The sequence below is a fragment of the Mesoplodon mirus genome (assembly GCF_964341445.2).
Source record: "Mesoplodon mirus genome assembly, chromosome: 5".
Classification (NCBI taxonomy): Eukaryota; Metazoa; Chordata; class Mammalia; order Artiodactyla; family Ziphiidae; genus Mesoplodon; species Mesoplodon mirus.
The window spans coordinates 56,290,059-56,315,492 of NC_138980.1; the positions used below are offsets into that span (position 1 = coordinate 56,290,059).

The 25,434-nt window shown below is 50.3% G+C and overlaps 1 protein-coding gene across 3 annotated transcripts; it reads left to right on the forward strand.

The window, feature by feature from the left end:
* Positions 1-390: 390 nt before the first annotated feature.
* SPARC (secreted protein acidic and cysteine rich) lies at positions 391-23,675 on the forward strand. 3 transcript variants are annotated; one of them, XM_082621159.1, is made up of 10 exons: positions 391-531; positions 11,055-11,124; positions 12,598-12,660; positions 13,256-13,343; positions 14,759-14,880; positions 16,677-16,797; positions 18,552-18,685; positions 19,572-19,720; positions 21,807-21,955; positions 22,442-23,675. In XM_082621159.1, exons 2-10 carry the CDS (start codon positions 11,068-11,070, stop codon positions 22,468-22,470), a joined length of 912 nt encoding a protein of 303 aa, XP_082477285.1. In that variant the 5' UTR covers positions 391-531; positions 11,055-11,067; the 3' UTR covers positions 22,471-23,675. The 3 variants fall into 3 exon arrangements, with proteins under 3 accessions (XP_082477285.1, XP_082477284.1, XP_082477286.1); XM_082621158.1 differs by lacking the exon at positions 391-531 and adding an exon at positions 5,775-5,860; XM_082621160.1 differs by lacking the exon at positions 391-531 and adding an exon at positions 5,965-5,988.
* Positions 23,676-25,434: the final 1,759 nt, after the last annotated feature.

The following is a 25,434-nucleotide window of genomic DNA, read 5'->3' on the forward strand; positions in this document are numbered from 1 at the left end:
ACCCCCTCCAATTGCTCTGCCCTCCTCAGCACTGACTAATGTTAGGGAGGCTCTTGTAAAGATCACTGGTCATACAATCAAGACCCTTGGGCCTGCCTCTGCCTCTGGGAACCTTGGGTGATCCCTTGCCTCTCCAGGCCTCAGTTCCCCTCTGAACAAGGAGGAGGCTGTTCTAGGTGATTCCTGCCGCCCCCTCTAGCTCTGGTGCACCGCTCAGTCTGTCTGTTTAGGCAACAGCTCCAGAACCCATGTGGCAGGCGGGGGTAGGGGAGGTGGGCCGTCCTGACCCACAAGGAGAGGAAGAAAGAAATGGAAGACAGAGACAGCTTTGGCTGTGGGGAGAAGGGGAGGGGGAGGAAGGGGAAGGAGGAGACACAGGAGGAGGAGGGACCGCAGGGTGGAGGGGGAGACCCAGCCCAGAGCTCTGAGTGGTTTCCTGTTACCAGGCTCTAAACCCCTCACATTCCTGCAGACCTTCAGACTGCCGGAGCTCTCGCCTGCTGCCTGCCTGCCTGCCTGCCTGCCACTGAGGTATGCACGACCCCTGCCCTGCCTGTCCCTTCTCTAGTCCCATAACCCCTGCACTCTGGTTCACTCCTCAACTTTGTGTACAAGGGAGGGGAAGCTATGCTGGGAGGTCTCTTGGATCAGAGACAGGGATGTGCATCTCCTTTGGGCTCCATCATTGCTCCCCTTAAGGGACCACGGACTTGCTGCCTATTGCTTTTCAGGATAACTTGGTCTCCCTTTTAGGTTCGCAGAAAATAATCAGACTGTCTTTGAGGGAGTCTTTTCTCTCTGTCGCTCTCTGTGTCCGTCTCTCTGGTTTCAGAGGCTGCCTTTACAAATGTGGCAGCCTCTTCCTTTCCTGGGAATCTGATCTGGGCACAGCTGCAAGAGGGACCGGCCGGCAGCCAGAGTCTGCCCTGCTTCCCATTCCAGAAGAAGAAACTTCCTAGACTTGGTTCTTGGTCAGGAGCTCTGTTTTCCAAAAGAGACTCTGCGTGAATGATACATTGATCTCTGGAAGGCAAAGGGGGAGTCTTCATTTTTAATCAGCACCTCTGGGAAGGCTCCTGTTTCCCTGGAATTTCTGCCCTCTCAAACCCCGTCCTCCAACACACACACACACACACACACACACACACAAACACTGATTCCGGTGCCATTCACCCTGAAATAGCACTATCAGACAGTCAGTCTTGGGTTAGGCATTGTTCTTATCCTGGGTTCCCTGGGGTGTAAACACAGGAAATGGCCAGCAGTAGCCCTCTGTGTATCTAGATCTGAAGAGCCCAGACATCTGATATGGTCCAGCTGAGGCACTGGGTCTGATGGGAGTCTGGGTCGGGGGATGTGCTCTAAAGAGTGGAAGGGAGGAGGAAAGATGGAGAGGGTTCCAGGGCAACCTTCTCACACCTTGCTACAAGAAGCTCAAACTCTACACAGGCTGGTGTTAGGTCTTCTTCAGTCTATGGCTCCACTGGCTGGTTGAGAAGTGGACTTCCTGAGTCCCTGAGGACACCAAGAGAAAAGGTGGCATTGGGGGAGGCATATCTTCTAGGAAGCCCAGTCTGCCCCAAAAGGAACAGAGAGGCACACATTTTCCTCCAGAAAATTCTATTCTATGCAGAACGCATAGAGAAAGTGTTTTCTCTGGGGTTAAACTTCTATACACCCCAAGTGCTGACAGTAGGGTGAGAAGCACATCAGAAGCAAGGTGGCAGACCGAAGGCACACATTTTATGTGTAATCTTAGGTAAGTGTCTCCTCTGGACTTAGTCTCCCTGTCTGTAAAGTAAGAGGGGTGGACTTGACTGATGGTCTTTGGGGTGCCCAGCGTCCTCTGAAACTTTCAAAGGAAGGTCTCTTAAACCAGAATCCACGGACTAGCTTTTGAATAGGCTTAAAGGCACCTGCAAACCCCTTAAATTTGTATATACAGTAGTGTGTGTGTGAGAGAGACAGAGACAGAAAGAGGCAGAGACAGCAGCAGTGTATAAGAGAGTGTTCACAGCCTTCGGTCTTAACATATTCTCAAATGGATGCTGACCCTCCAGGTAGCTGGAGGGCATGATGTGGAACATGGAGTGGGTGGGTACTGGAAGCAAAGGTATATTTGCAGGAGGATGAAAAACTTTGAAATGGGAGTGGTTGGGGGAAGAGAGAGTTAACTCAGCCATCAGCTGCCACATCGACAAAGCCTGGAGCGGAGGGAGGGAGGGAGGGAGGGAGGGTGGGGAGGAAGGGGGTGGTGCCTGGGGAAGGAATCAACTTTTGAAACTTTTTCCAAGTCCCACCCACCAAAAGGCTCTTCTTTGCTATGACTCACTCTATGAGGAATGCAAGTTGCCACGGCAACCTTTTTTTCAGGGTCTCTGCTTGCTGGCCAGGGACTCAAGAAACACTTAGAACATCAGGCTCAGTCTGAATGTCCCCCACTCCACTCTGTCCCCAAACACCAGGACAGCAAACTCTAGGTCCTGCCTTTCTGATCTCCCAGCACCCCAGGGCAGCTGTGAGGCTGTGATATGCTTCCCGCTTCCTAGACAGGCAACTTGAAGACCTGAGTTTTAATTCCACCTCTGCCTCAAAGGTGCCATTTGACCTTGAACTAATGGCTTCTCCTTTCTGAGCCCCAGGTTCCTCTTTGGTTAAAAAGCAATGACAGCACCACCTCAAAGGGATACTGTGTGGACAAAACAGGGTGATGCACAGCGAAGCACTTGCTACACTGTGGCCCTCCCACTTAATCAGATGGGTTTTTAGAACTGATGAATTTATGGCATCCAAAGAGTTGAAATCATCCCCAGCTTTTTTGTCTGGCAGCTTCATCATCTTGGGGTTTGGATATAACTTCCCTTTACTAAAAGTGCTGACAGGCACATTTAAACAAAATAAATATTGTACAAATTCTTTTGATTTGGGCATCTTCTTGAGTATTTCCCAAGAGTGTTGTACCCTCCAGTGTGGAGAGAGCATTGGCCAAGGCAATGGCAGAGGTGGATCTTAATTCACAGTGAGTGACATTTGGAAAGACACTTCCCCTCTCTGGACCTCAGTTTCCCAATCTATTAAATGGGGAATGTAACCTAGATGGTTTCCAGGTACCCTTCCAGCTCTGAAGTCCTGTGAACCTAAATGCCAGGTGCTGCTTTCATTAGAAGGTATAGTTGGGCTACATTTTTTTTTTTTTTTTTTTTTTTTTTGGTGGTACGCGGGCCTCTCACTGTTGTGGCCTCTCCCGTTGTGGAGCACAGGCTCCAGACGCGCAGGCTCAGCGGCCATGGCTCACGGGCCCAGCCGCTCCGCGGCATGTGGGATCCTCCCGGACCGGGGCACGAAGCCGTGTCCCCTGCATCGGCAGGCGGACTCTCAGCCACTGCGCCACCAGGGAAGCCCTGGGCTACATTTTTAACACCTCCTAGCCCCCTAGTTGAAAAGGAAACAAGAGAGGACGGGCTAGGGGGTCTTGGGTTACATAACAGTCCTGCTAAAATCTTTATCCATCTGTAGAGACTTGTCAACCAATAGCATGGCTGGGGTTTGCTATTCACAAGAGCAGTCTTCCTTGTTGAAAATAAGCTATAAATAGAAAAGGATGGTGGAGGAAAGAGCTGAGGATGTGAGGTAAACAGGAAAATATTTTATTTTTGAGGTTATTTAGATAGGTAGCTATGTGTGCAGAGATAAAAAACCCACGAGGATGCCAAATATATAAACATTGATTTCACCAGCAGGCACCCACTGGCATAGCTAAAAATAAATGTCTCAATACATGAGCAGACACAGAAGGTCATGCACTCAAAGCTCTCCCTGAACGATACCCTGACTCACAGACAAGGCCCAGGTGTCCATTTTGATGCATATGCAAACTCTGACCCTCACCTACATAGGCTGAGACCGACAGATGCCGAGTCAAGTAGATATGCAGAGAGTGGCACACACAGCTTCACACAGAGGTCCTCAGGGCCATAGGTCACTCATACAGATACACAACTGCTGTTTGAAGCCACACACGGGTGTGCACAGCCAGATCTAACTATAGGCCATGGCAGGGAGACAGACTCCTGACCACCTGTTACATATTACAGACAGAAACTGAGACTCAGGAAGGGAGAATAACTCACTTAAGGTCACACAGCAAACTGTTGCCTGAGCCACACTTTCAGATGTCTGGAAACATCCAGATGTTCAATGCGTGTTTTGTTTGTTTCATCTGAGCAGTTTGGCATCCTCCATACACTCCTCCCTCTAGAGGCAATGAGCCCCGTGAATAATAAGTGATGAGCAGGACTTCTTTCTCTCCTTTGCTGGCCTGCCATGGCCTAACCCAGCCCACATGGCTTTGTCATTAGGGCAGCAGGATGTGGCTAAGAGACAGCTGCTCATTTGCTTCCTGCTGGCTCCCTCCCTAACCTCTTTTAAAGGAGGAAAGGGAAGGCTGGAGCTGAGTTTTCAGCCAACCCTGGGGATGAAGGAAATTACCTTTTCTCTACAGCACAGAGCTTGGGTCCTGACCCCAACCCTGAACTCAGCGACAGCTGGGCTGTGCAGGCCCAAGGCCAGCAACCAGTGACTTGACAGAATTATTTAGAAAAACAGCCTCCTTCTCACCCAGAAGATGTCTTAGACAGGAAATTAACTCTGCCCTCACTCATCAAGCTATAGAGCTTGATATCTATAGGGAAAATACAAATGGAAACAGCAACTCTCTCCAGAGCTGGGTTCTTTCAGAAACTTGGTATTAACCCATCTCATCTGTGGATCCTTCTGGGCTATCTTGTGTTAGTCATAGCCTTAGGATCCTGACTTGATCAGATGAAAAAATAAAAACGCAAACATCTGGATGTTTCTGAACATCTGGGAAGTTTAGCTTGCCATATGACCTCGAGTGACTTATTTTCCCTTTCTGATCCTCAGTTTCCCTATCTCTAAAATCAGAAGCATAGCAAAGAGATTTCCCATGGCTTGACAGTGCCAATCCATTGGTAGCAGCTGCCAGAAGAACTGTGTTCAGGATTTGAATGCCACTCTGGACTTTAGAGGAAAAGGTCGTATGATTGATTAGTAATGTCTGCCACATGCACAGGAGGGGCAGGTGGAGGCATATATGCCACAGATTTGCTATCTTTAGGATGTGACAGCCTAGACACTTTGATGTTATTTTTCATCCCCTTCATTGTGGTCACCCAGATGCAGCAGTGGCCCCTAGGGGGAGCCAAGAAGGAGAGCCTGAAGCTCCACCCTGGGGCCTCTCCTAACCACGGTGAAACATGGCATCTCAGATGTGTTTATAGAACCTCAGTCAGATTGATTCTAGTCTCACACTCTGGGGCCACTTTGAGTTGCCTCTGAATCTTTTCAAAGCTAGGCTTGAGCACCCATAATACCCTAAAAGTTTCCCTTAGCTTCTTCCCTTCCAGCAAGAAATGTTAGAAGTGGAAGCAGGGAGTCAAGGGGCAAGTTGGGAAAGGTGGTATTCTGAAAGATTTCTGCCTTAGTTGACTCAGAATGTCAGGGCTGAAAGGAACCTTAGGGACCCCCTGGCCCCAAGGTCTTCAAACTCTTCATGAAAGAACCTAGAGGCATTCCAAGGTGTCTCAGGGGGTATCCAAGTGTACAGGATTTCCAGACCCCATCTCAACACCGTTTTCACCTGCTTTTTTTTTTTTTAATTTCAAGCTAATTCATTGAATAGATAATAGTACATTCACATGTTCAACAAATGCAAGAGGCTCTTAGCTGTTTCAAATTTGGACTTTTGCAGAAGACTTCATTGAGAGAAGGAGCTCCTGGCTTGTATCTTGAATACACTGGTCTAAAAGATCCCCCTCATTGTGCAGATGAGTGGCGCTAGGTGAGGTCCAGGGAGTGGAGGAGCCTACCCTAATCTGCGTGGTGAGCTGGGAGCAATGTGGCCAAGACTCGATCCCAGGACCCGACTTCCACGTCACCTCTGACTGGCTGTATCTGCTCTCCTGGGGTGTGAGTGCCCATGTGGCTACGCTGGCCGTGATGGTGGCTCTCTGGCCTGGCTCAGCCCTCCTTCTGAGTCCCAGCCCCCTGGCGGGCCTGGCTCACTCAAGGGGTTCCTTTATTAGCCTCTAGACTTGTTTTCCTCTCTTTGGGCTTGTTTACCAGGAACATGTGTTTTTTGGAACCCTTGTTTGCAAGCCAAACAGTGGAAGCAAGACGCCTGGTTTGCGTCAGCAGCTCAACCGAGGGCAGCCTGGGGCCGGCTCTGTCACTGTGCCCACTGGGGGCTGGGCTGGTGTGCCTGAGACCAAGAGGAGCAATGTCTCCTTTCTCCACCCCAACACCTTTTTTCCCTGGACCACAGACAAAGAGCTGGTATTCTTGCCCTGGATTTTCAAGGGGGATGGAGATTCTGGGATCTTTGGATTTTAAGATGTTCTTCCATTGCTAACCTCTTGTATTCTCTTGGGCAAATCACCCATGAGCCTTTCAAGGTAGGTGTGTTATTTGCATGGAGACATGAATTGAGGCCCAGAGAGGGAAAGTCACTTTCTGAAGGTCACACAAACGCTAAGTGGCAGAGCCAGGATTTGAACCTGTATATTCTGTCTCCAGAGCCCCTGGGCTTACCTTTCTGCCATACTGCCTCTATAAAAGTTGATAACCACCCTGTCTAATATGGTAGCCACTAGCCACATGTGGCTACACAGATTTAATTAAAATGAAATACAGTGAAAACTTCATCCCTTCATTTGCACTAGCAACATTTCAAGTGTTCAGTAACCACTAGTGGCCAGTAGCTATCATATTGCACAATGCATATATAGAATATTTTCATCATCTCAGAAAGTTCTATTAGACTGCATTGCTCCATAAACTCTTCTACTCAAATCAGATTTGATGATTGCATTTCAGATTCTGTGTTTCATGTTCTCAGGGGTCTATGATTCCAAGACCCACGATCTAAAATTTTATGATTCTGAGATTTCCCCCAGTTCTGACATTCAGGGACTTTTCACTGTTCAGCGAGAGCCCAAAGGAGGCCCGTTATATTTTGAGGGAGATGAACTGGGGGTGCTGGCTGTACTTTTCCATCCCCAGAGAAGTGACCTCAGCTTCGGGTCCTGCTGGCAGCCAAGGACAGGTTTTCAGCCATCTCCAGAGCAAATAAAGGCAAAAGGAAGGGACTGGATGTACGGAACAGGAGGCAGGACAGGCGGCGGGGTGGGAGTGAGCGGTGTCTGCATCTGATGACCACTGAGCCAAGGGAAACACACCTCCTGCCCCCCTCATCCCCCCACCCCCCAGGCTCATTTCCTTCCCTGTACCTTGGGCCAGTTCGCCGCAGCCCAAGTGTGTCCCCTTCAGGTGAGCACCTAGGGAGGGAGCTGCCACAAAAGGAAACAGCATGTGAGGTGGAGGGCATGCCAATGGCAGACGCGGGCAGCCTGGGTCCTCATTCAGCCCTGACGCTCGCTCCCTGGGGCTCTGAGCAGGTTTTTTCCCTGGCTCTGGGCCTCAGCCTTCTCTCCTATACTACAAGGCAGAAAGACATGCCTTCAGCCCCCAGTGGGATGCCGGATTATGAAGACTTTGAAAAGGATAAACACAGGTATCATTACAAACTCAAGAGATACAAAGAAGGGAGTTTTCATTTAAAATTGCTCATTTATACAAAAGTATTTTTATTTTCCCTGGGCACGCCTGACCTAGGTTTGATTGGCAGAGGATGGGTGCACAGCTGATAATTTCTGGATGCTGGGGTTTGACCCTGTGTTCTGACCTTGCTGGCATTACTGATGCACCCCCTTAGCTTTGCAGGATGGGTGCCTTGCCTCTTCGGCCAGTGATGGTTTACAGAACCTCCAAGAGGGAGGTCATAGGTATGCAGGGAGTATGGTCGCACATCCGAGAACAGTCCAGCTGTCCCCCTTCCCTCCCATCCCATCCCATCATCTGGAGGGAGAGGGTTCTGGGACTGGTGAGGTAGCACTGGGCACTGGGCAAAACCTCAAATTTGGAGAATAACTCCTCCTCCAAGATTTCGTGTCCTTTTCTTAACACTCTCACTTTCCGCTTTTCTCTCCCACCCCACTCCCATCTCCGAGCATGACCCCGATGAGGCCCAAACCAACGCCATGGGAAGGGAGTTTGTCAGCATGGAAGGGGGCTGAATGTTGCATGACTTTCTCCCTCTCAACCTCAGACTCCTCATCGTGACAGCAGGACTCAGAGCCCTCCCATGCCTGCCTGCCAGTGTGTCAGAGGCTCCAAGGGGACAGGGTACTATATGTGAGGCCTTTAGAAACTATAAAGTACTGTAAGATGTAGAATTATTTTTCTCTTCCGGCTGCAGCACCAAGGATGGGGGTGGCAGAAAAGGTCAGTGTGCCCCTGGGAAAGAGCGCAGGTGGTGAGGCAGGACAGACAGAAGAGCTGACCCACAAACCCTTCCCTGGTCAAAGAGAAGGAGCAGTTCCTCTGCTCATATGAAGGACACAGACTCTGGAGACATCAGTCTTCCTGGCTCTCCAACCTGAAGCTTATTGCATTCCCAGTCCTAGTTGGGCTGTTTCTCTAACGATATGTCTTCTCTGCCATTGGAGCCCAGACGAGATGACTTTTTTTGTTCCTGCTACGAGTCTCACTTTGACCCTTCAACTTCAAACAATCTCAGACAAGCCCTTCATTCATGCTTTCTCTCCTGTTCCCTTTGTCCAAAGCCACATGCGGGAGTTGTTTTGTTTGTATCTTCCAAATGTGGAAGGACGAAGGGAGATTTTTCCACCTCAAGGCTTGCGGGGAGGGGGGGCGGGGGAAGAAAAGCATACAGCTGTGTGAGGGGAGGAACATTCCCAAAACTGCCTGGAAGGGGAAGACTGGATTCCTCTGGGAGTTGGGGCCATCGTGAAGCAAAGCCAAGCTCCCAGGTTGATTTCTTTAAATTTCTGTTGTTTTTATTTCTTGTATACTCTATGAAATAGTGAGGTTTAGTGTCTATTTCAATCCAATAAGGGACCATTATGAAGTCTGCCCTTCCCCAGTCTGTTTCCCCAAATACCATAATCCAAGTTAAAATGGAGGATATCAGAGTGGAGGATGTATGCCTAGACCAGCATGTGCTGTGACAGTTTAAGGGCATCTTAAGGGCCCAGGCTACCACCTCAATGTTCACCTAGTCTAACCCTCTCAATAGAAGGGGGAACCAAGGTCTAGAGAGGATGAAGGATTGAACCAATATACCAAGTTAGTATTTCGACAGAATCAGAATCCCTGGCATTTAGTTCCAAGCCAAGTGTTTCTTCCATGATGCCAGGGTACCTCCCAACAAGGTGCTAGGTCAGTTGAGAAGTCTTGGGAGGAATAGGGATAATGGGACTGATATGGAAGTTTTGGGGGACAAACGAGGGAAGATATGGTTGTTGCTCACCTTGGCTAAAAGCTGCTTGGGGGCAGAGGGAGCATGCTTGCTCTGTGTGGCCACAGAAGGACCATCAGAGTAGACCAGGAAAGTTTGAGGGAGGCAAATTGAACAGTATAAGGAAGAACTTTCTAAAGCCATTTGGAAACGGAAGTCCATTCAGTTAGAACAAGAAACGAAATGTCCCCACCATAGTTCCTCAGTTAGGGATGGCATTTTGGCAGTGAACCATCAGAGGAGATTCTGTTCCAAGATGCCTTCCAGTCATGAGACTGTTAGAGTCGAGAGCTCAGCATCTAGAGGAAGGTCACAGCAGTGACCAGGGCAGAAGAATTTTCTAGACCTCAGCTAACATCCTTTAACTGTGAAGGGGAAAGGGAAGGTAACATGCAACATATGTAAGCATTTGGATAGTTCCCACACAGGATCCAGAGAAGTGCCATCCTCCTGGGTAAATGGAGCAAAGTAAGGCCACAAGTTTCCACTGGCCACACTCAAAAACTATTGTTCTTTGTTTAGAATGTAGATCTCATTGTCTCAAATTGGCAAGAGGTTGCTGCCCATTAGCTTCTCTTATTAGAGATGGGTAGGAAGCAGAAGGAAGTGGGGGGGGGGAGGAGGGGAGGAGAGTTTGGGGTATAGGAAGAAAACAATCCTAGAACACCAGGGATTGAAGGGACCCTTGAACATGATCTGGTTCAGCATTGCCCAGACTTCACTAATTAGCCAATCGCCTTTGTCGAATCACTTTTTAAAAACTTAAATAAATATGTTGAGGGGACTTCCCTGGTGGCGCAGGTGGTTAAGAATCCGCCTGCCAATGCAGGGGACATGGGTTCGAGCCCTGGTCCAGGAAGATCCCACATGCCGTGGAGCAACTAAGCCCGTGCGCCACAACTACCGAGCCTGCACTCTAGAGCCCGTGAGCCACAACTACTAAGCCCGCACACCTAGAGGCCGTGCTCCTCAACAAGAGAAGCCACCGCAATAAGAAGCCCACACACCGCAACCAAGAGTAGCCCCCACTCACTCCAACTAGAGAAAGCTCGCGTGCAGCAAGGAAGACCCAACCAGCCAAAAATAAAAATAAATTAATTAATTAAAAAATAATAAAAAATAAATAAATAAATGTATTGAGAAAGGAGACTTAAAAATCACTACCATAAATGGAAAAATCTGTGTACCTTTGTCACAAATAGAAGGAAACTGTAAAACTAAACACAAAGGAGACAAAACAAATTTATTGAATTCCAGCTGGATGTAGTTTCCTGTGGAGGCTCTGAGCCAGAGGCGTACTCGTACTCTCGGTTCAAAAGGGATGAGTGTTAGGTGTTAAAGACACATTAGCACCAAACTGAGACTCTCTCATACAATCAGGATTGAAAGAGAAATGAGTAGAAGCAACTTACTCCCGTGTCTTTCACTATCCTTTAACATGGACCATCTAAAATTACCTCGCATATCACAGGAATTCAGCTTCAAGGACTCTCCATCAAGAACCCTTCCCCTTGGGGACTTGCCTGGCGGTGCAGTGGTCAAGACTCCGTGCATCCAATGCAGGGGGTGCGGGTTCGATCCCTGGTCAGGGAACTAAGATCCCAAACAAAAAGAAACCTCCCCCTCACTGAACTCTCCATCTCTCACCTCCCCACAGGGTTCCTAGCACCATGAGGGCCTGGATCTTCTTCCTCCTTTGCCTGGCCGGGTGGGCCTTGGCAGCCCCTGTAAGTACCTAAAGGTCACATCTGTTTGGTCTTACCTCCCACCACTAGCCCAGGGGCATCTTATCTGCCAGCCCTAGATGCTCAGAAGGGACAGAGACTTCCCCATCTTGATTTAACTGTCTAATTTAAAAAAAGAAATTTTTTTTTTCTTTAATAAGCTCAGAAGAAAAAGTGAATGAGGACCATTGGGTGGAGATTCTAGAGAAGAGAGATTTCCATGTAACATGAAGATGTACTTTTTAGCAATCAGAGCTTCCCAGAAAGGGACTAGAATTGCTTTAGAAGGGAGTGAGCTGTTTGTCATATGAGGAATTCTAGCAGAGGGGGGGATGCTGATGGGGATGATGTTAGAAGGGATTCAAGCCACAGAGAGAGGGCTGGGTTAGTTTCTGAATCAGTGAGGGCTACTTGGTTGCAAGCAACAGATTCCAATCTGACTAAGTTAGGAGGGAAAAGGATATAGGGGTAGATTATAAAATCCAAGGCCTTGGGGAGAACTAGAAAAGGGCAGCTCTGGGATCTGGAAGGTAAGAGCTAATGGACGGTCATGGAGGTGTTGCCATTGGAATGTCTCTACTCCGACAGTTTTCAAATCTTGAGAAAATGTGCCAAGAAGATTAAAAAAATTCAAGGAGAGCCCATCTAGTTGAGCTTGGGTCCTGGGCCTGCTTCTTGGCCAAGGGATTGTGAGGGACCTTGACTGACAGGCCCTCCAAGAATCCCGTGGAGAGGGCCAGCAGTGGTCGTCCGATGCTATGCTGGTAGCTGTGACCAGAAAACAGAGGAAGAAACGTGAAGCGGGCAAAGAAACGTTTTTCACCTATGATTCCCTCACCCTCTCTTCACCAGAAGTTGTGATGATGGTAGATGCTGGCAATCCTGATCAGGCAGTGAGATTTTGGCAAAAGATTTGGCAAGTTAGCATCACTTTTAGAAGAAGCCCCAGCCAGCCAGGCACCTAAAGTCATATGCTATCTTGCTTCTTCTAACTCCAAGTTGACTCCAAGAAGGAATCACCAAATAATAATAATAACGACGATGATATCATGCTTGTGGGGAAGACAATGACCTCTGTTAAAATTCAGTGTTCATCCCCTCTGGGTCTCAGTTTTCCCATCTGTAAGATGAAGGGAGTTGGTCTGCATTAGCAGTTTTCAGACTTTATGGGAGCCTAAGCAGCGGAAATGCTTTTCCAAGCCAAATCTTAGATAGAAGCTCCAGATATAAATATAAAGGGAGGTGCTCCAGAGCCCCACAGAGCCCCCGTGTTTGGCTTCTCCTGTGCCTTCATCCCTACTCACAGAAGTCCCTGAGGGGCTCTGCTCGTTGGAGACCCCCAAGTGCACAGCCTTGGGGGTCTCCAACGAGCCGCTCTCCTAACTCCCCAGCTTTAGAGGTCCAGGCCGAGGCACTTCAGCAGTGAAGCTGGCCTTGGCCCTGACCTCTCCAAACCCCATTTTCACTTCCCAACAGCAACAGGAAGCCCTGCCTGATGAGACGGAGGTGGTCGAGGAAACTGTGGCTGAGGTGTCTGAGGTAGGTGGGGAGGGACCCCAGACCTGCGGCCCCTCTTTGCCCACATCTGCTCCCTGAGAAAGCCAAACAGGTGCTGTGGGTCTCCTGCTGGAATGGGAGCAGCACAGATGTAAATCCTGTGTATCCCCCAATCCTGACACACTCCTGAATGCTCCCCAAACCTTCCATGGAACCTAACAGTTGGGAGCTATGATTTTGAATTTTGTTTACTTTTTAAGCTGTAGGACATTTTTTCGCAGATGATCACCCATGGTCTTCCCCATATGTCAAACAGATGAAAGAGGAGCTGCTCTGGTGTGGCTGGAAGGGTGGAGAGCTTGGCACCTCCTCTTGCCCTGACCCCCCTGGTGGCCTCTGAGGCATCTCCATAGAGCTCTGGGGCCCTAGAGGCACAGCGGCCTGTAAGATTCAGTCTCACTTCTGGACCTGGCAATTGTGCTGTGACCTGGGCCCAGTGCCCCTCTCCAGCTTGTCTCTCCCCATCCCTTTGTGGGTACCTGAGGCTCCAGGCAAGCCCCCTCCAGCCTTTGCCCCTTTCTTCCAGGTCTGGGATGGGGGTAGGGCCATTTGACTCATTCTTCTCCCTCCACCCCAGGTACCTGTGGGAACGAACCCCGTCCAGGTGGAAGTAGGAGAATTTGATGAAGGTGCTGAGGAAGCCGAGGAGGAGGTGGTGGCTGAAAGTAGGTCCCTTCCCCGCGTCTTGTCACATGAAGCCTCTGCCCTCTGCCACCTGGGCCTAAAGTGTGGGCCCAGCGTGCATGAAGTTCCTTCCCAAGGAAATGCAGGGTGGGGTCCTCCCTGCAGGATGGGCCGTGGAGGAGAAACTGCCTTGACTGAAAGGTTGGGATTATTTTCTGGAATCTGGAAAGATCTATTTATAGCCAGGCTGTGAGTGTCAGGAAGGGAAGTTCTCAAGCTTGCAAATGGCCTTCTCCCCTTATAGCTCTTTACTGTAATTCCAAAGTTGGGTTTCACATTCCCAGTGAGGTCCCCAGTCCCATCTGGTCACTTGATGGCCCCAGAAGCTTTCACACTCATGAGCTTATTTGATTTTCACACAGCTGTGAGGAAATAAGGCCTGGAAACCTGACACAACTCATATAAGGCTACCCGTGGAGTTAGCGCCAGAACAACAGCAATGACCCAGGGCCTCTGGCTCCCACCCACAGTGCCAGCATTCCCAGCCCACACAGTGGAGATGCTTCGTACCCCAGAGGCTAATAGCACAGACTCTGGAGGCGAACCAAACAAGGCTTGCCTCCAAACTGCCTCCTCTTTCTGCGATGCCCTCCGACAGCCTGCGAGGCTTCTCTGAGCCCAGCTTCCTCCTGTCTTACTTGGGGAAGGGTGAAGATGGTAGATCCTTGCCCCAGGGCTGTCAGAGGATTATGAGATAAAGCAGAAGCGCCCTTGGCCCAGGGCCTGGCAGGGCAGGCATCCAACAAAGGATGACTGTGATACCCCCAGCCAAGCACCAGAAGGAAAAGGCTAGACAGGCTCGCATCCTGAGGGCACAGAATATTCCGTTGGCGCAGAGGGGCGTCTACTGAGCCATGTTCCTTCCCCTCCAGCCCCTCATCCAGTGTTTACCAGACACAGGCAGGCTCTATTGTTCAGCGTGGGCCTTGGGGCTCTGTTCCCTTTTCCGCTACAGCCACTCAAATCTGTTTTGTTGGGCCTCACAGCTCCCTGGCTCCGTGACAACAGCTGACTTTCCAAGTCATTCTAGAAAGTCTATTCTAAAATCCCAAAATGCCTTGCGATGTTTGATCCACCGACAGCTGAGGACACAATGGTTGTTTCCGTCCTTGGGGGAACTATATGGCACCTGGCGCTCCTGGGTCCCAGACTGAGCCCCCAGCCCCCCAAGTGTGCCTGGCCCTGACCTCAGACTGAATCTCTAATCCCCAGACTGAGCCAACTGCTCCCCTACATGCCGATTGCTGGGTTCAGCAGAAGAGAAGGGAGGATGCAGGGCTGCTCAAAGCCCGAGTGGGAGCCACAGCCTAGGACTTCTGTCCAAGGATCCACTGTGGGGTGGGGTGGACGTGCTAGGCCGGGGTGATGCTAACCGGGTGCCCTTGTGCTCTACCAGACCCCTGCCAGAACCACCACTGCAAACATGGCAAGGTGTGCGAGCTGGACGAGAACAACACCCCCATGTGCGTGTGCCAGGACCCCACCAGCTGCCCTGCCCCCATTGGCGAGTTTGAGAAGGTGAGGCCTGAGGGACAGGGGCAGGGCGGGGGGCTGGGGTCCTCAGAACACAAAGCATCTGCCCAGAACACTGCTGGCTTGGTGGTCCCACAGGGCAGCTCCAGTCTCAGAAGTCCCCTCACTAGGTGTAGTCACAGCAAGCAAGCGAGTCGGAGGGGAGTCTCTCCGTCACTGGACTCTCCAGTAACCACCAGGAAGTTATGTGGCGCCACCAGCTTCCAGCTCTACTCAGACTCCAAAGGGAATACATCAACACCACCAGGCACTGAGATAGGGGCTTTCTATATGTGGGAGCAGCTTGGCAAAGCATCAGGTCCAAAAATGTGCATTCTGGGTCAGACTGAAGGCTGACATCAAACCCCATCTCCACCACTTGTTAGCGTGGGATCTTAGCTATGTTCCTCTCCAAGTTTTCTCGCCTCTAAAAATGGGACAGAAATAGACTTTATCTCATAGGGCTATTGTGGGGATGTGTCAGATAATGTCTGGTACTTAGTAAGTTCTCAATATGTGTTATTTTAAAAAATCTTTCAAACCTGTTCATTATACCTCCAGTAGGACTCAACCATCCATCCAAGTAAATACTTATTGAGCACCCGTGCATGTGAACCATTGTGCTAGTGGTAACCTAGCTCAGGGCAACAAATCGAGTACCAGTATCATTCCCACGACCTCCCACCTGGCTTCTCCATCTTCAATCTCTCCCTAGTACAGCTTATCCTCTGGGCTCCAAATTTTAGCATCTTTGTCAACTCTTCCCTCCTCGTCACCCCTTCACCCCCCACCGCACTGGTCACCAGTGCCCATCAGTTCTCCCTCTGCAGTGATATATAAGCAATAAGCGTGTGCAGGATGTCCAACGCAAGGCTCCCCTCCGCCTGACACAGCCACTTACTCTGCCACTGCCGTTGTTCAGCCCACGGCATCTCTGCTCCGCCACCCCCTCATGCGGAGATTCGCTAGGAGGACCAACATAACTCAGCATACAGTTACACTCACCGCTAAGACTTAAGGGTATGTAGCTGGATGAAAAGGGAACAAGATACAGGCAGAGTGTGGAGGAATCCATGCACAGTCTTGCTTACTCTCCCCCTGCCATGAGGGGGTCTCACAGAACCCACTCTTCCCCCAGCTACAAAGATGAGATGTAGCCACATGTGAGCAAGGCTTCTGCCCAAGGAAGCCCTTTAGAGACTCAGCACCCAACGTTTAATTGAGGGCTGGTCACACAGACATCCTCTCCCTAGCATGTACCCAAAGTCCAGACTCCAAGCAGGAAAACAGATGTTCAGCATGAACCATATTATTTGTACAAGCAATCTAGGCACAGTGAGCCACTTTCATCACTGTGGACAGTTTTCTAACAGTGCAGGGAACTGTTTACCAGCCATGTTTTCAGACTCCAGCCAAGGGCCAACATCATAAGCACGCCTTTCTAAGGATAACAATCCCAGGCCTGCTGTATTAACTCTTCTGCACACCCTGTGCTTCACCCATCCTCACCTTCAATTCATCCTTTCCGTATCTCCCAGGTTTGTTTTCCCATGTCTCAGCCCTGACTCAGTCATACCACAGCTCAGAGACCAGCAGTGGCTCTCAGCCTGGGCTCAACATTGGCCTGGGAGCCCAAAGAGTAGATTCTTGTCTGGGCTCCACCACTAACTCACTGTATGACCCTGGGCTGATCACGTTCCTTGCCTGGCCTTCAGTGTCCCCATATCCGAAATGGGCAAGGATGGCGGTACCAGAGAAGGGCTCTGGGAATAAGGGTGAGGCCTTCTATGCTTTGCCGCCAGGTGTGCAGCAATGACAACAAGACCTTCGACTCTTCCTGCCACTTCTTTGCCACCAAGTGCACACTGGAAGGCACCAAGAAGGGCCACAAACTCCACCTGGACTACATCGGGCCTTGCAAATGTGAGTCTCTCCTCGGACCCTGCCAAGCCTCCCATCTCAGGGAGAAGGCACTGAACTGGCACTGACGCTGGCTCTGCCACTCCTGTGCTGTGTGATCTTGGGCAAATCTCTTCCCCTCCCTGAGCCTCAGGGTTCCCATTTATAAAATGAGATGATTGTCTACGAATAGGTATCTGCATTCAGGACATGTCCAGGGAAGAACTGAGCAGTTGTGGGAGCACGAGATCAGGGAGGATTTCTGGAGCCTCTCACTAGCATCCAAGACAGCTCATTTCTTTCCTGTAAAGATGAGGAAGTTCTTCTATAGGGCTAACCACAATCTTTCCTGCTTCAACATTGTGAAGCAAAAGTGATGTTCTACCTGGGCCTATAAAGTGTTTTAAAACTACTTGAATTTGAATGCTTTAAAATTGGGGCAAGGCTGTCAGTTCCCCTTAGGCCCTGTTACTCAATATTGTCATATCCTTGGCCATTTTACTCCATTACATTCCTGTCTGCCCGCATAAGACATATGATTCACCACCTTCTTCTAGAAACCTGGGAGCCAGGTGTTTGGTGGAAGGGACGCCAAGGTGTCACCTGGCCCTTTGTTAGTGATCCCAGGTGCAGTCTCAGCTGGCCGAGGCTTCTGCTTCAGCCTGGCTGCTTCCCTATCATCTGAAACACCCAAGGCCACCTCTGCTCCCCTCCAAGACAACATCCACACGGTATGTCTGGTACATCCTGGCACCAGATGACACTGGGGAGGGCCCCTCACCTGCCTCAGGTGTGCAGCGTGCAGAAAGGTGGACGAGGGGGAATGAGGTTCTCCTGTGGTCAGCCCTGCTCTCCCAGTTACGGGGCCCAGGGTGTGAAATGAGAAGGCACAGCCTGGAGAAGGAAGGCAGGGGGAGGAATGCTGGTAGGAATTCCTGGGCAGTAAGACTGACACACGTGCTGAGCGGTTCTCCCGTCCTCTGGGGCGTATCACTCCCTCCCTCCAACTCCTAGCATTTCCAACCCAGATCTCCTCTTCCATTCCCCAGCTGCTGGTGAAGAAGGCTGTGGTCCTAATCACAGAGGGGGCTTTCCATAGGTGAAAGGATGAGGGAAGGATGGACCCCTAGGCCCTCAGGCACCCACATGCTCTGGTGCTGGATGAGGCTCTGACAGTGTGGCCTTAATCAAGCCCCTTCTCTCCACACTGACCTCTAATAAGTCCAACAAGAGGGTGGACTTGGATGAAACCTCCAGGTGTGACATTCTGGGATCCTAAGTTCCAAAGACCAGGATGGAATCGTATCGCTAAGAATGTTCTGGTGATTAAGCATACCTGAATCCCCACCCCAGCTAAGCGGGGCCTATGGGTGGATGCTATTCCTCAGTATCCCAGCTTCAGACACCTCTCAAGAGTCAACACCATCATCGAGGGTCCTGGCCTCTGTTTTCAGGGCGCAACACCCAGAAAAATGCAAGAGCCATTGGAGGGAACCATTTCCCTCCGCAGATCAGATGAAGGTCAAGGGGACAGCAGACATGCCTTTGCACATGTCCATTTGCAGAGTATTCTTCCCCCCACACAATCTGTTTTGTTCAAAAGGTGTGAAGACACTGTGGCCCAGAGAGGCTGAGCCCTGTGCTTCAATCAAGGTTGCTGATTGAAGCTTCTTGCTGGTGGAGGGCGTGGGGCGGGGAGAGCCGCCCAGACAGCATGTTGGCCCTCAGGCAGGGAGAATCAGGGTCTGCGCTGACCATCCTTGTGTGTTGGGCCCTAGACATCGCTCCCTGCCTGGACTCTGAGCTGACTGAATTCCCCCTGCGCATGCGGGACTGGCTCAAGAACGTCCTGGTCACACTGTACGAGAGGGATGAGGACAACAACCTCCTGACCGAGAAGCAGAAGCTGCGAGTGAGTGGTATCTTTTCATCCTGTCCCAGGGCACCTGAGCTGGACGCCTCCTGGCCCCAGGCTGGCTGGGATCCACAGTCCCACTCCTAGATCTAGACCCCCATGTGTAAGCCCACATCCCCACTCCAACGAGTGCCTGTATTCTGGGAGCTAGGACACAGACTCCTCCTTGCTGCCTTTGAAGGCTCCTAGAGTATATTCACACCTTAAAGGCTCTGAGAAGTCCTGTAACAAAAAGACCTGCTCACTTTGTTTGTCTCCATACGAGACATAAATTACTCTATTCCTTTTTCCTTCTGAGTCTGTGGATCTTAAACTTTAATGGACATACCAAGCACTAAGAGTACTGATAGGGCTTCCCTGGTGGCGCAGTGGTTGAGAGTCCGCCTGCCGATGCAGGGGACACGGGTTCGTGCCCTGGTCCGGGAGGATCCCACATGCCGCGGAGCGGCTGGGCCCGTGAGCCATGTCCGCTGGGCCTGTGCGTCTGGAGCCTGTGCTCTGCAATGGGAGAGGCCACAACAGCGAGAGGTCCACGTACCGCAAAAAAAAAAAAAAGTGTACTGATAAATGCAGCTTCCTGGGCCCCGCCTCAGGCCCACTGAATCAGTGTCTCTGTGAAGTGAGCCCCAGGAAGCTGCATCTGAACATGCTCCCCAGTCATTCTGACGTGGCAGCCCTATGGAGAGCTCTTTGAGATCGACCCAGGCCTTCATTTTTGTGGACGAGATGCTGGTACCCATCTACGCCACTTCCTTTTCTCATTTTGAACCTTGGCCTTGGTTGGTGTCTGCCAGCTCTGGCCTCCTGTCAGAGGTGGGAGGGGCCTTGACTGGTCTGGACAGCCTCCCTGGACTCTTTGTCACCCGTGTCTCTGCTCCCACAGGTGAAGAAGATCCACGAGAATGAGAAGCGCCTGGAAGCCGGAGACCACCCCGTGGAGCTGCTAGCCCGGGACTTTGAGAAGAACTACAACATGTACATCTTCCCTGTTCACTGGCAGTTCGGGCAGCTGGACCAGCACCCCATCGATGGGTAAGACCCCAGGCCCTCTGGATCCCAGGGAGCTGCTCTGGCTTGGCTCTGGAGTGGACAGTCATGGGTCAGCCCTGCTAGGTGCACTAGATGTGGTCAGAAAACCTCCCAGTGGCCTCTGCTGCTCCCAGCCCTAGAGCCCACGGTTTGCCTAAGGGCTGTGGCAGGAAGGGACAGGTGTAGGAGAAAGGATGCGGGACCAGGAGGGAAGAAAGCCATGAGACACTCCCTCCTGCCAGAAGAGGCAGAAGCCATTGGAACTGAAAACCCATCCTTAACCCGGTGAGTGTTGGCCTGGGGTAGCCATTCACCGAGGGAGAGCGAGCTAGGAAGGAACGCCAGACTCCTCAGGGTGGCAGAGCCAAGGTGGGGCAGCCTGTGTGCTCACGGTCCTTCAGCAAGACCCTGAGACCCAGCCCTAACAGGGCAAGCCGGCCCTGGAAGTTCTTAAGAAATTCATAGAGCCAGCCCCATCCCCAAGGCAAGCCCTTGGTTTGATTGCTCTTGCCCCTTGTCGAAATGAGTTAGGAAGTGCTGTGTAACTGCCCTGCAGGATAGGCAGGGAGTTGGTCAGTGAATAAACACTGGCTGAGTGTCTATTACATGCCCAGCAGGATTCTAGGCAGGGGATTGAACAGTAATCAGAACTGACATGGCCCTTGCCCCCATGGAGCTCACACTCTGGGTGATGATCAGTTTTTTTCACAATCGAAGGAAAAAATAAAGAAGGCTCCTGGAAGTTGCAGGTGGAAGCTGGAGCACCTGCAGCTGAGCAGAGGTGGTCACCCTCACTACCGCCTTCTGGCCTTCTTTTGCTGTGTGTTCTTGGAGCAGCACGAGAAGGAAGACCACCTGCTCGCACACTGTGCCCAGAGATGCTCCCCTCGGGGAAGCTCACCGCTCCCTCCTGGTCCAGCCCCTGTGCCTGGAATCTGCCCACCCTGTGGGTGATCCCGGGGGCCTGGGGTCTCCTGAGCACTGGGAAACTCCCTGCTGCTTCTCTCCCAGGCTCTTTCCGTGGCTGGGATCCATCTGAGTCATAATGTGGCGGGGAGGGCAGAAGTCAGGGGAACATCTGGAGCTCAGGCTGAGCGAGGAAGGGGCCAGGAGGGAGGCTTCTGGATGGAGCTGCAAGGACTGTGAGTCTGGGAAAGCGCTTCAGCCTGGGTCAGGGGATCCATCCTTCCCCTCTCCTTGTCCCAGAGCTACCTGGTGACCTTGGTTAAGTCCCCGCCCCTCTCTGTGGTCAGTTTTCTCACTGGTATACAATGAAGCTGCGGAGGGTTCAGTTCAAACATTGTGTGATTCCTTCCATGAGTTGGGTGGGGCAGGAGGGCCTGGGGGTCAGAGAGATAATTGGAGTCAAGTTGTAGTCCCTTGGGGAAGAGTGTTTTGAGGACAACGAATTGAGGGCTCTGGGGAACAAGGAAAAAAATCATACATGTGCTCTGGAGTCCAGGCCAGCTGGAAGGACAGTCGGAGAGAAATCAAAAGGCCTCCTTCTCACACATGACACAGTATACAAATGATAAAGTTCCAATCCACCCCCCCTGCCAATCCCAGTCTCTTCCCACGCTCCTCCCCAGAAGTCAGCACTTTCTTCATTTTGATGCATCTCTTTTTAGCCTCTTTAATGTGCATTTGCAGCTGGATAAATGTGTGTCCACAGAAAACATGCATTATTGTTCCATACCAGATTTTGATCTACCAATAGCAGAAATGCTGAATATTTTCAGTTTAAGTTTCTGTGCCCTCAACTCTTAGCCAATTAGGAAACAAATGCACCAAGAGACCAGTGTTATGAACCCACGGACATCAGAACTGGAAGGGCCCTTAGACATTATGGTCAACTCCTCTCCCTTTGATGGAGGGGCAAACCGAGGCTCAGGGTGGGGCAGGGTTGTGCTCTCAGAAACACAGCAGGTCAGTGGCAGAGCTGGGAGGAGACCCAGGATTCTGGCTTCTCATCTTGCATTGAACATGCTTTCCTTCAGCCCTGAGGGGCAGGCTCCCTGCCCCCGTCTCCCCATGCAGGGGTGTGGGGCTTTCTCAAGCTCTCAGGCTCTCCCCACCTCATCCCCTGCAGGTACCTGTCTCACACTGAGCTAGCCCCACTGCGTGCGCCCCTCATCCCCATGGAGCACTGCACCACCCGCTTTTTCGAGACCTGTGACCTGGACAACGACAAGTACATCGCCCTGGACGAGTGGGCCAGCTGCTTCGGCATCAAGGAGAGTGAGTGTCTGAGCAAAGGGGCCGCCGTCCTCTCCCTCCCTCTTTGCTGCCCTCTCTGCCATCTGTGTGTCTGTCCTCTCTGTCCATCTCTGCTCTCTGTGCCTCATTAACTTCTGTCTGCTCTCCCTGCCTGGGTGGGCCTCGCTCTCTCAGGCGGCTTCCTGATCCTTCTCTGTCCATCCATCGGGTGTCTCTTTCTCTCTCCCTTCCTCAAGCATCAGCTCTCACTCTGTCTCTAGCACTACTTTGGGAACTGGCAGGCACCTAGAGAGGAGACAGGGAGTGTAACTTGGCAGTGGGTGTAAGTGACAAGGACCAGCCAGGGAGGGGGAGACCAAAGTTCTCAGTCATAGGCTCCCTGGGTGACCTTGGACTGGTCACCTGGCCCCTGGTCCCGGGGATGGGTGGGATCCGCCAACTCCTTGGGAAGCACATCTTCATCAACACCGACCTCCAAGTCTAACGCTGCTTCTTCTTGCTTTACAGGGGACATCGACAAGGATCTCGTGATCTAAATCCACGTCTCTACCTGCAGAACCAGATTCTTTCTCTTTGACCTTCCCCCTCCTGTTTTCCCCAATGTTTAAAATGTTTGGATGGTTTGTCGTTCTGCCTGGGGTCAAGGTGCTAATATAGACTTAAATGAATACATTAACGGTGCTAAACATGGAAATTTTAACCCAAGTCATGACATTCTTAGCTGTAACTCAGCTAGCACGGCCTCTTGCTCATCTACTAACGGTCCCACTTTTGTCTTAACATTTGCACCTCTGCCCATCGTCTTAGTGGCATATAGGTGGAAATTTTGATCTGTTCAAGTCTGCCTTCAACCCACGTTGCATCTTTAGATTTTCTACTTTTCTGTTTGAAACTAATACTCACCGAATCAGACTTTGTGTTAATTTTATTTCAGGGTATTGGCTGCCAGGGGGTCATCCCTACGTGGCCTGAAGGTGGGCAAAGGGAAGTAATAGACATGTGACGTTGGCAAGGATGTTTCTGGGGCTAGAGGATCAGTGGTGGGGAAAACCTGCAGAACCCACCAGCCAGAACTGCAGATAACAAATCTTGTTTGCCCGGGGCTGTAACTGAGAGAAAGAACCCAAGACTGTGTTCTGGGAATACATAAACTCTCATGTAAACCCGGTTCCTCACCATTCCCCGCCCCCCTCACTTTTCAGTGCTGTTTCTTTTCATATTAGGCTGTTTGTTCAAACTTTTCAGAGCCGTGGACCATCAGTTCTCTAGAATCCACCACACCTCTGGGGGGCAGATCGCCACATTGTACAGGGCTGCTCCCCTCTGAACTGTCTTTGGGAGATGCAGGAGTGGGAGGGTGTTTCAGCCACAAAGGCCAAAATCAAGACGTGAGGCTCAGAATGTTGTAAAACAGAAAAAGTGCAGTTGGTGAATCGGTTTTGTTTAGGGTGTTATTTTTGGTTTTTTGTTTTTTTCCTCTTTTTTCACATCTGGAGGGCTGTCATGAGGGATCTTTCCTTTGGTTGCTAGCATATTCCTCCTCTTCTCCCCCACCCCTCTCTTTTCTTCCATTAATCAAAAGAAACTTCAAAGTCAATGGGATGGTCGGATCTCACAGGCTGAGAACTCGTTCACCTCCAAGCATTTCATGAAAAAGCTGCTTCTTATTAATCATGTAAACTCTCACCACGATGTGAAGAGTTTGACAAATCTTTCAAAATAAAAAGTACTGAGTTAGAAACTGCCTTCCTGAGTGATTCTGCATGTATCTTAGTGACCTCATTTCCCTGACATGCCAACACATGGACCTTCGTGTCCATACACAACTGCACAAATGCAAAGTTTTGCAAACACACTTTTATGCTTTTGTACACACACACAGACAGGCTTGCTTATACACAGGGAATGTATGGTGCTTATAAGCACAGACTTAGCTTACTTTTAATTTTATGACCTGGGGGCTGACCTTTTTCATGACTGCACTTCATTATCAGAGCACCAGGCTAAGCAACTCTCTCCCTTCCCTAACCACTCACTCATTCATCCATCCATCCATTCAATAAATGTTTATGACATACCTACTCTGGACAGATCCCATTCCAGGTGCTATGGGCACACATGTGGCAAAGCAGACAAAGCATTTGTTCTTCTGGCTTTTACAGTCTAATATGGAATGGATTAAAAAATGTACAAATAAATATAAATTACAAGATGTGATAGGTACACTGAAGGGAGAGTATAAGAAGCCAGGAGTGTGTGTCACAGGATTATTCTAGAGTCCCACTATCCCACATGGTAGCTACCACCCATGCATTGCTATTGAGATTTAAATTTAAATTAATTAAAATTTAAAATTGAGTCCCTCAGTCACTCTAGAAACTTTTCAAGTGCTTAATAGCAATACATGGCTAGCGGTTACCCTACTGGACAGGTAGATCCAGAACATTTTCATCAATGCAGAAGGTTCTATTGGACAAGGCTGTTCTAGGGCTTCCTTAAGAAAACTTGAGCTGAGTCACAGAGGAAGAGAAGGAATGAAGTGTTTGGAGTGGCAGAGGTGAGAGAGGGGAGAGGTCAGGGAAAGGGCATTCCAGGCAGGGGGAACAGCACAGGCAAAGGTCTTGAGGGGGTAGAGAGCACTATAAGTCCCACGCCAGTGTGGCTGGTGTGCAGAATGAGGGCTTATACTGGATGAAGCTGAAGAGGTGGGCAGAGGCCAGACCCTGCAGTCTGGTGGGCCATGAGATGGAGTTTGGATTTTATTTTTTTGTTTGCAATGGGAAATTGTTGGAGGGTTTTAAACCAGAGAAAGAGAGAGACAAGATTAGATTGGCTTTAAAAAGAACACTCTGGTTCTGGAAAAATAACGGCATCATAAGTCCACAGAGCATATTTTGAAGCTCTTTTGTGCCCACCATGCTGGTGTGATATTCAGGCTGGTGTTCCAAGGCACCCCTTCGAGACAGAGAAACAGCTCCAGGAAGTGTGCTCCGTTGCAATGGACCACAGAGCTAGGTCTTCAGATGCCAAGCCTAGAGTTGGTTTATTTCTCTCTTATTTTAAATTATTTTCAAATTACTAACATAATATAAACTCATTAAAAAAACCCATAAAACTCATCTCATAAACTTGTATTCTGGTGTTCTGTTTTCACACCAGAAGGAGGAGAGACTGGCCAGTTTGGTTCTGGCCATTTGGGGAACTCAAGACCAGCACTAGTCTCATAATCTCTGGGAATCTAGGCAGAGACTGAGAGCGTAAATTTCGGTAACGGCCCGTTCATTCATTCGATGACGTTTACCAGATGCCTGCATTAAGCTAGGCATGTTCTGTGTTCTCATGAGTAAGCTCGGGCATGGCCCCAGCTGCCCTGGAGCTTTCATTCTGGCTAGGCAGACAATGCACAAGTCAGACCATTTTGGGTAGAAACATGCGCTGTAAGGGAAATAAAGCAAAGAGCTCTGATGGAACATGGCTTGGATGGGTTGTTCCTTTGGGTA

What these genes read in the sequence shown, in the direction of transcription:
- SPARC (XM_082621158.1), top strand. An exon ending in CTGTGGCTGAGGTGTCTGAG is followed by an intron (nt 12,661 to 13,255) that starts GTAGGTGGGGAG and finishes CCTCCACCCCAG; the next exon opens with GTACCTGTGGGAACGAACCC. An exon ending in CCGAGAAGCAGAAGCTGCGA is followed by an intron (nt 18,686 to 19,571) that starts GTGAGTGGTATC and finishes CTGCTCCCACAG; the next exon opens with GTGAAGAAGATCCACGAGAA.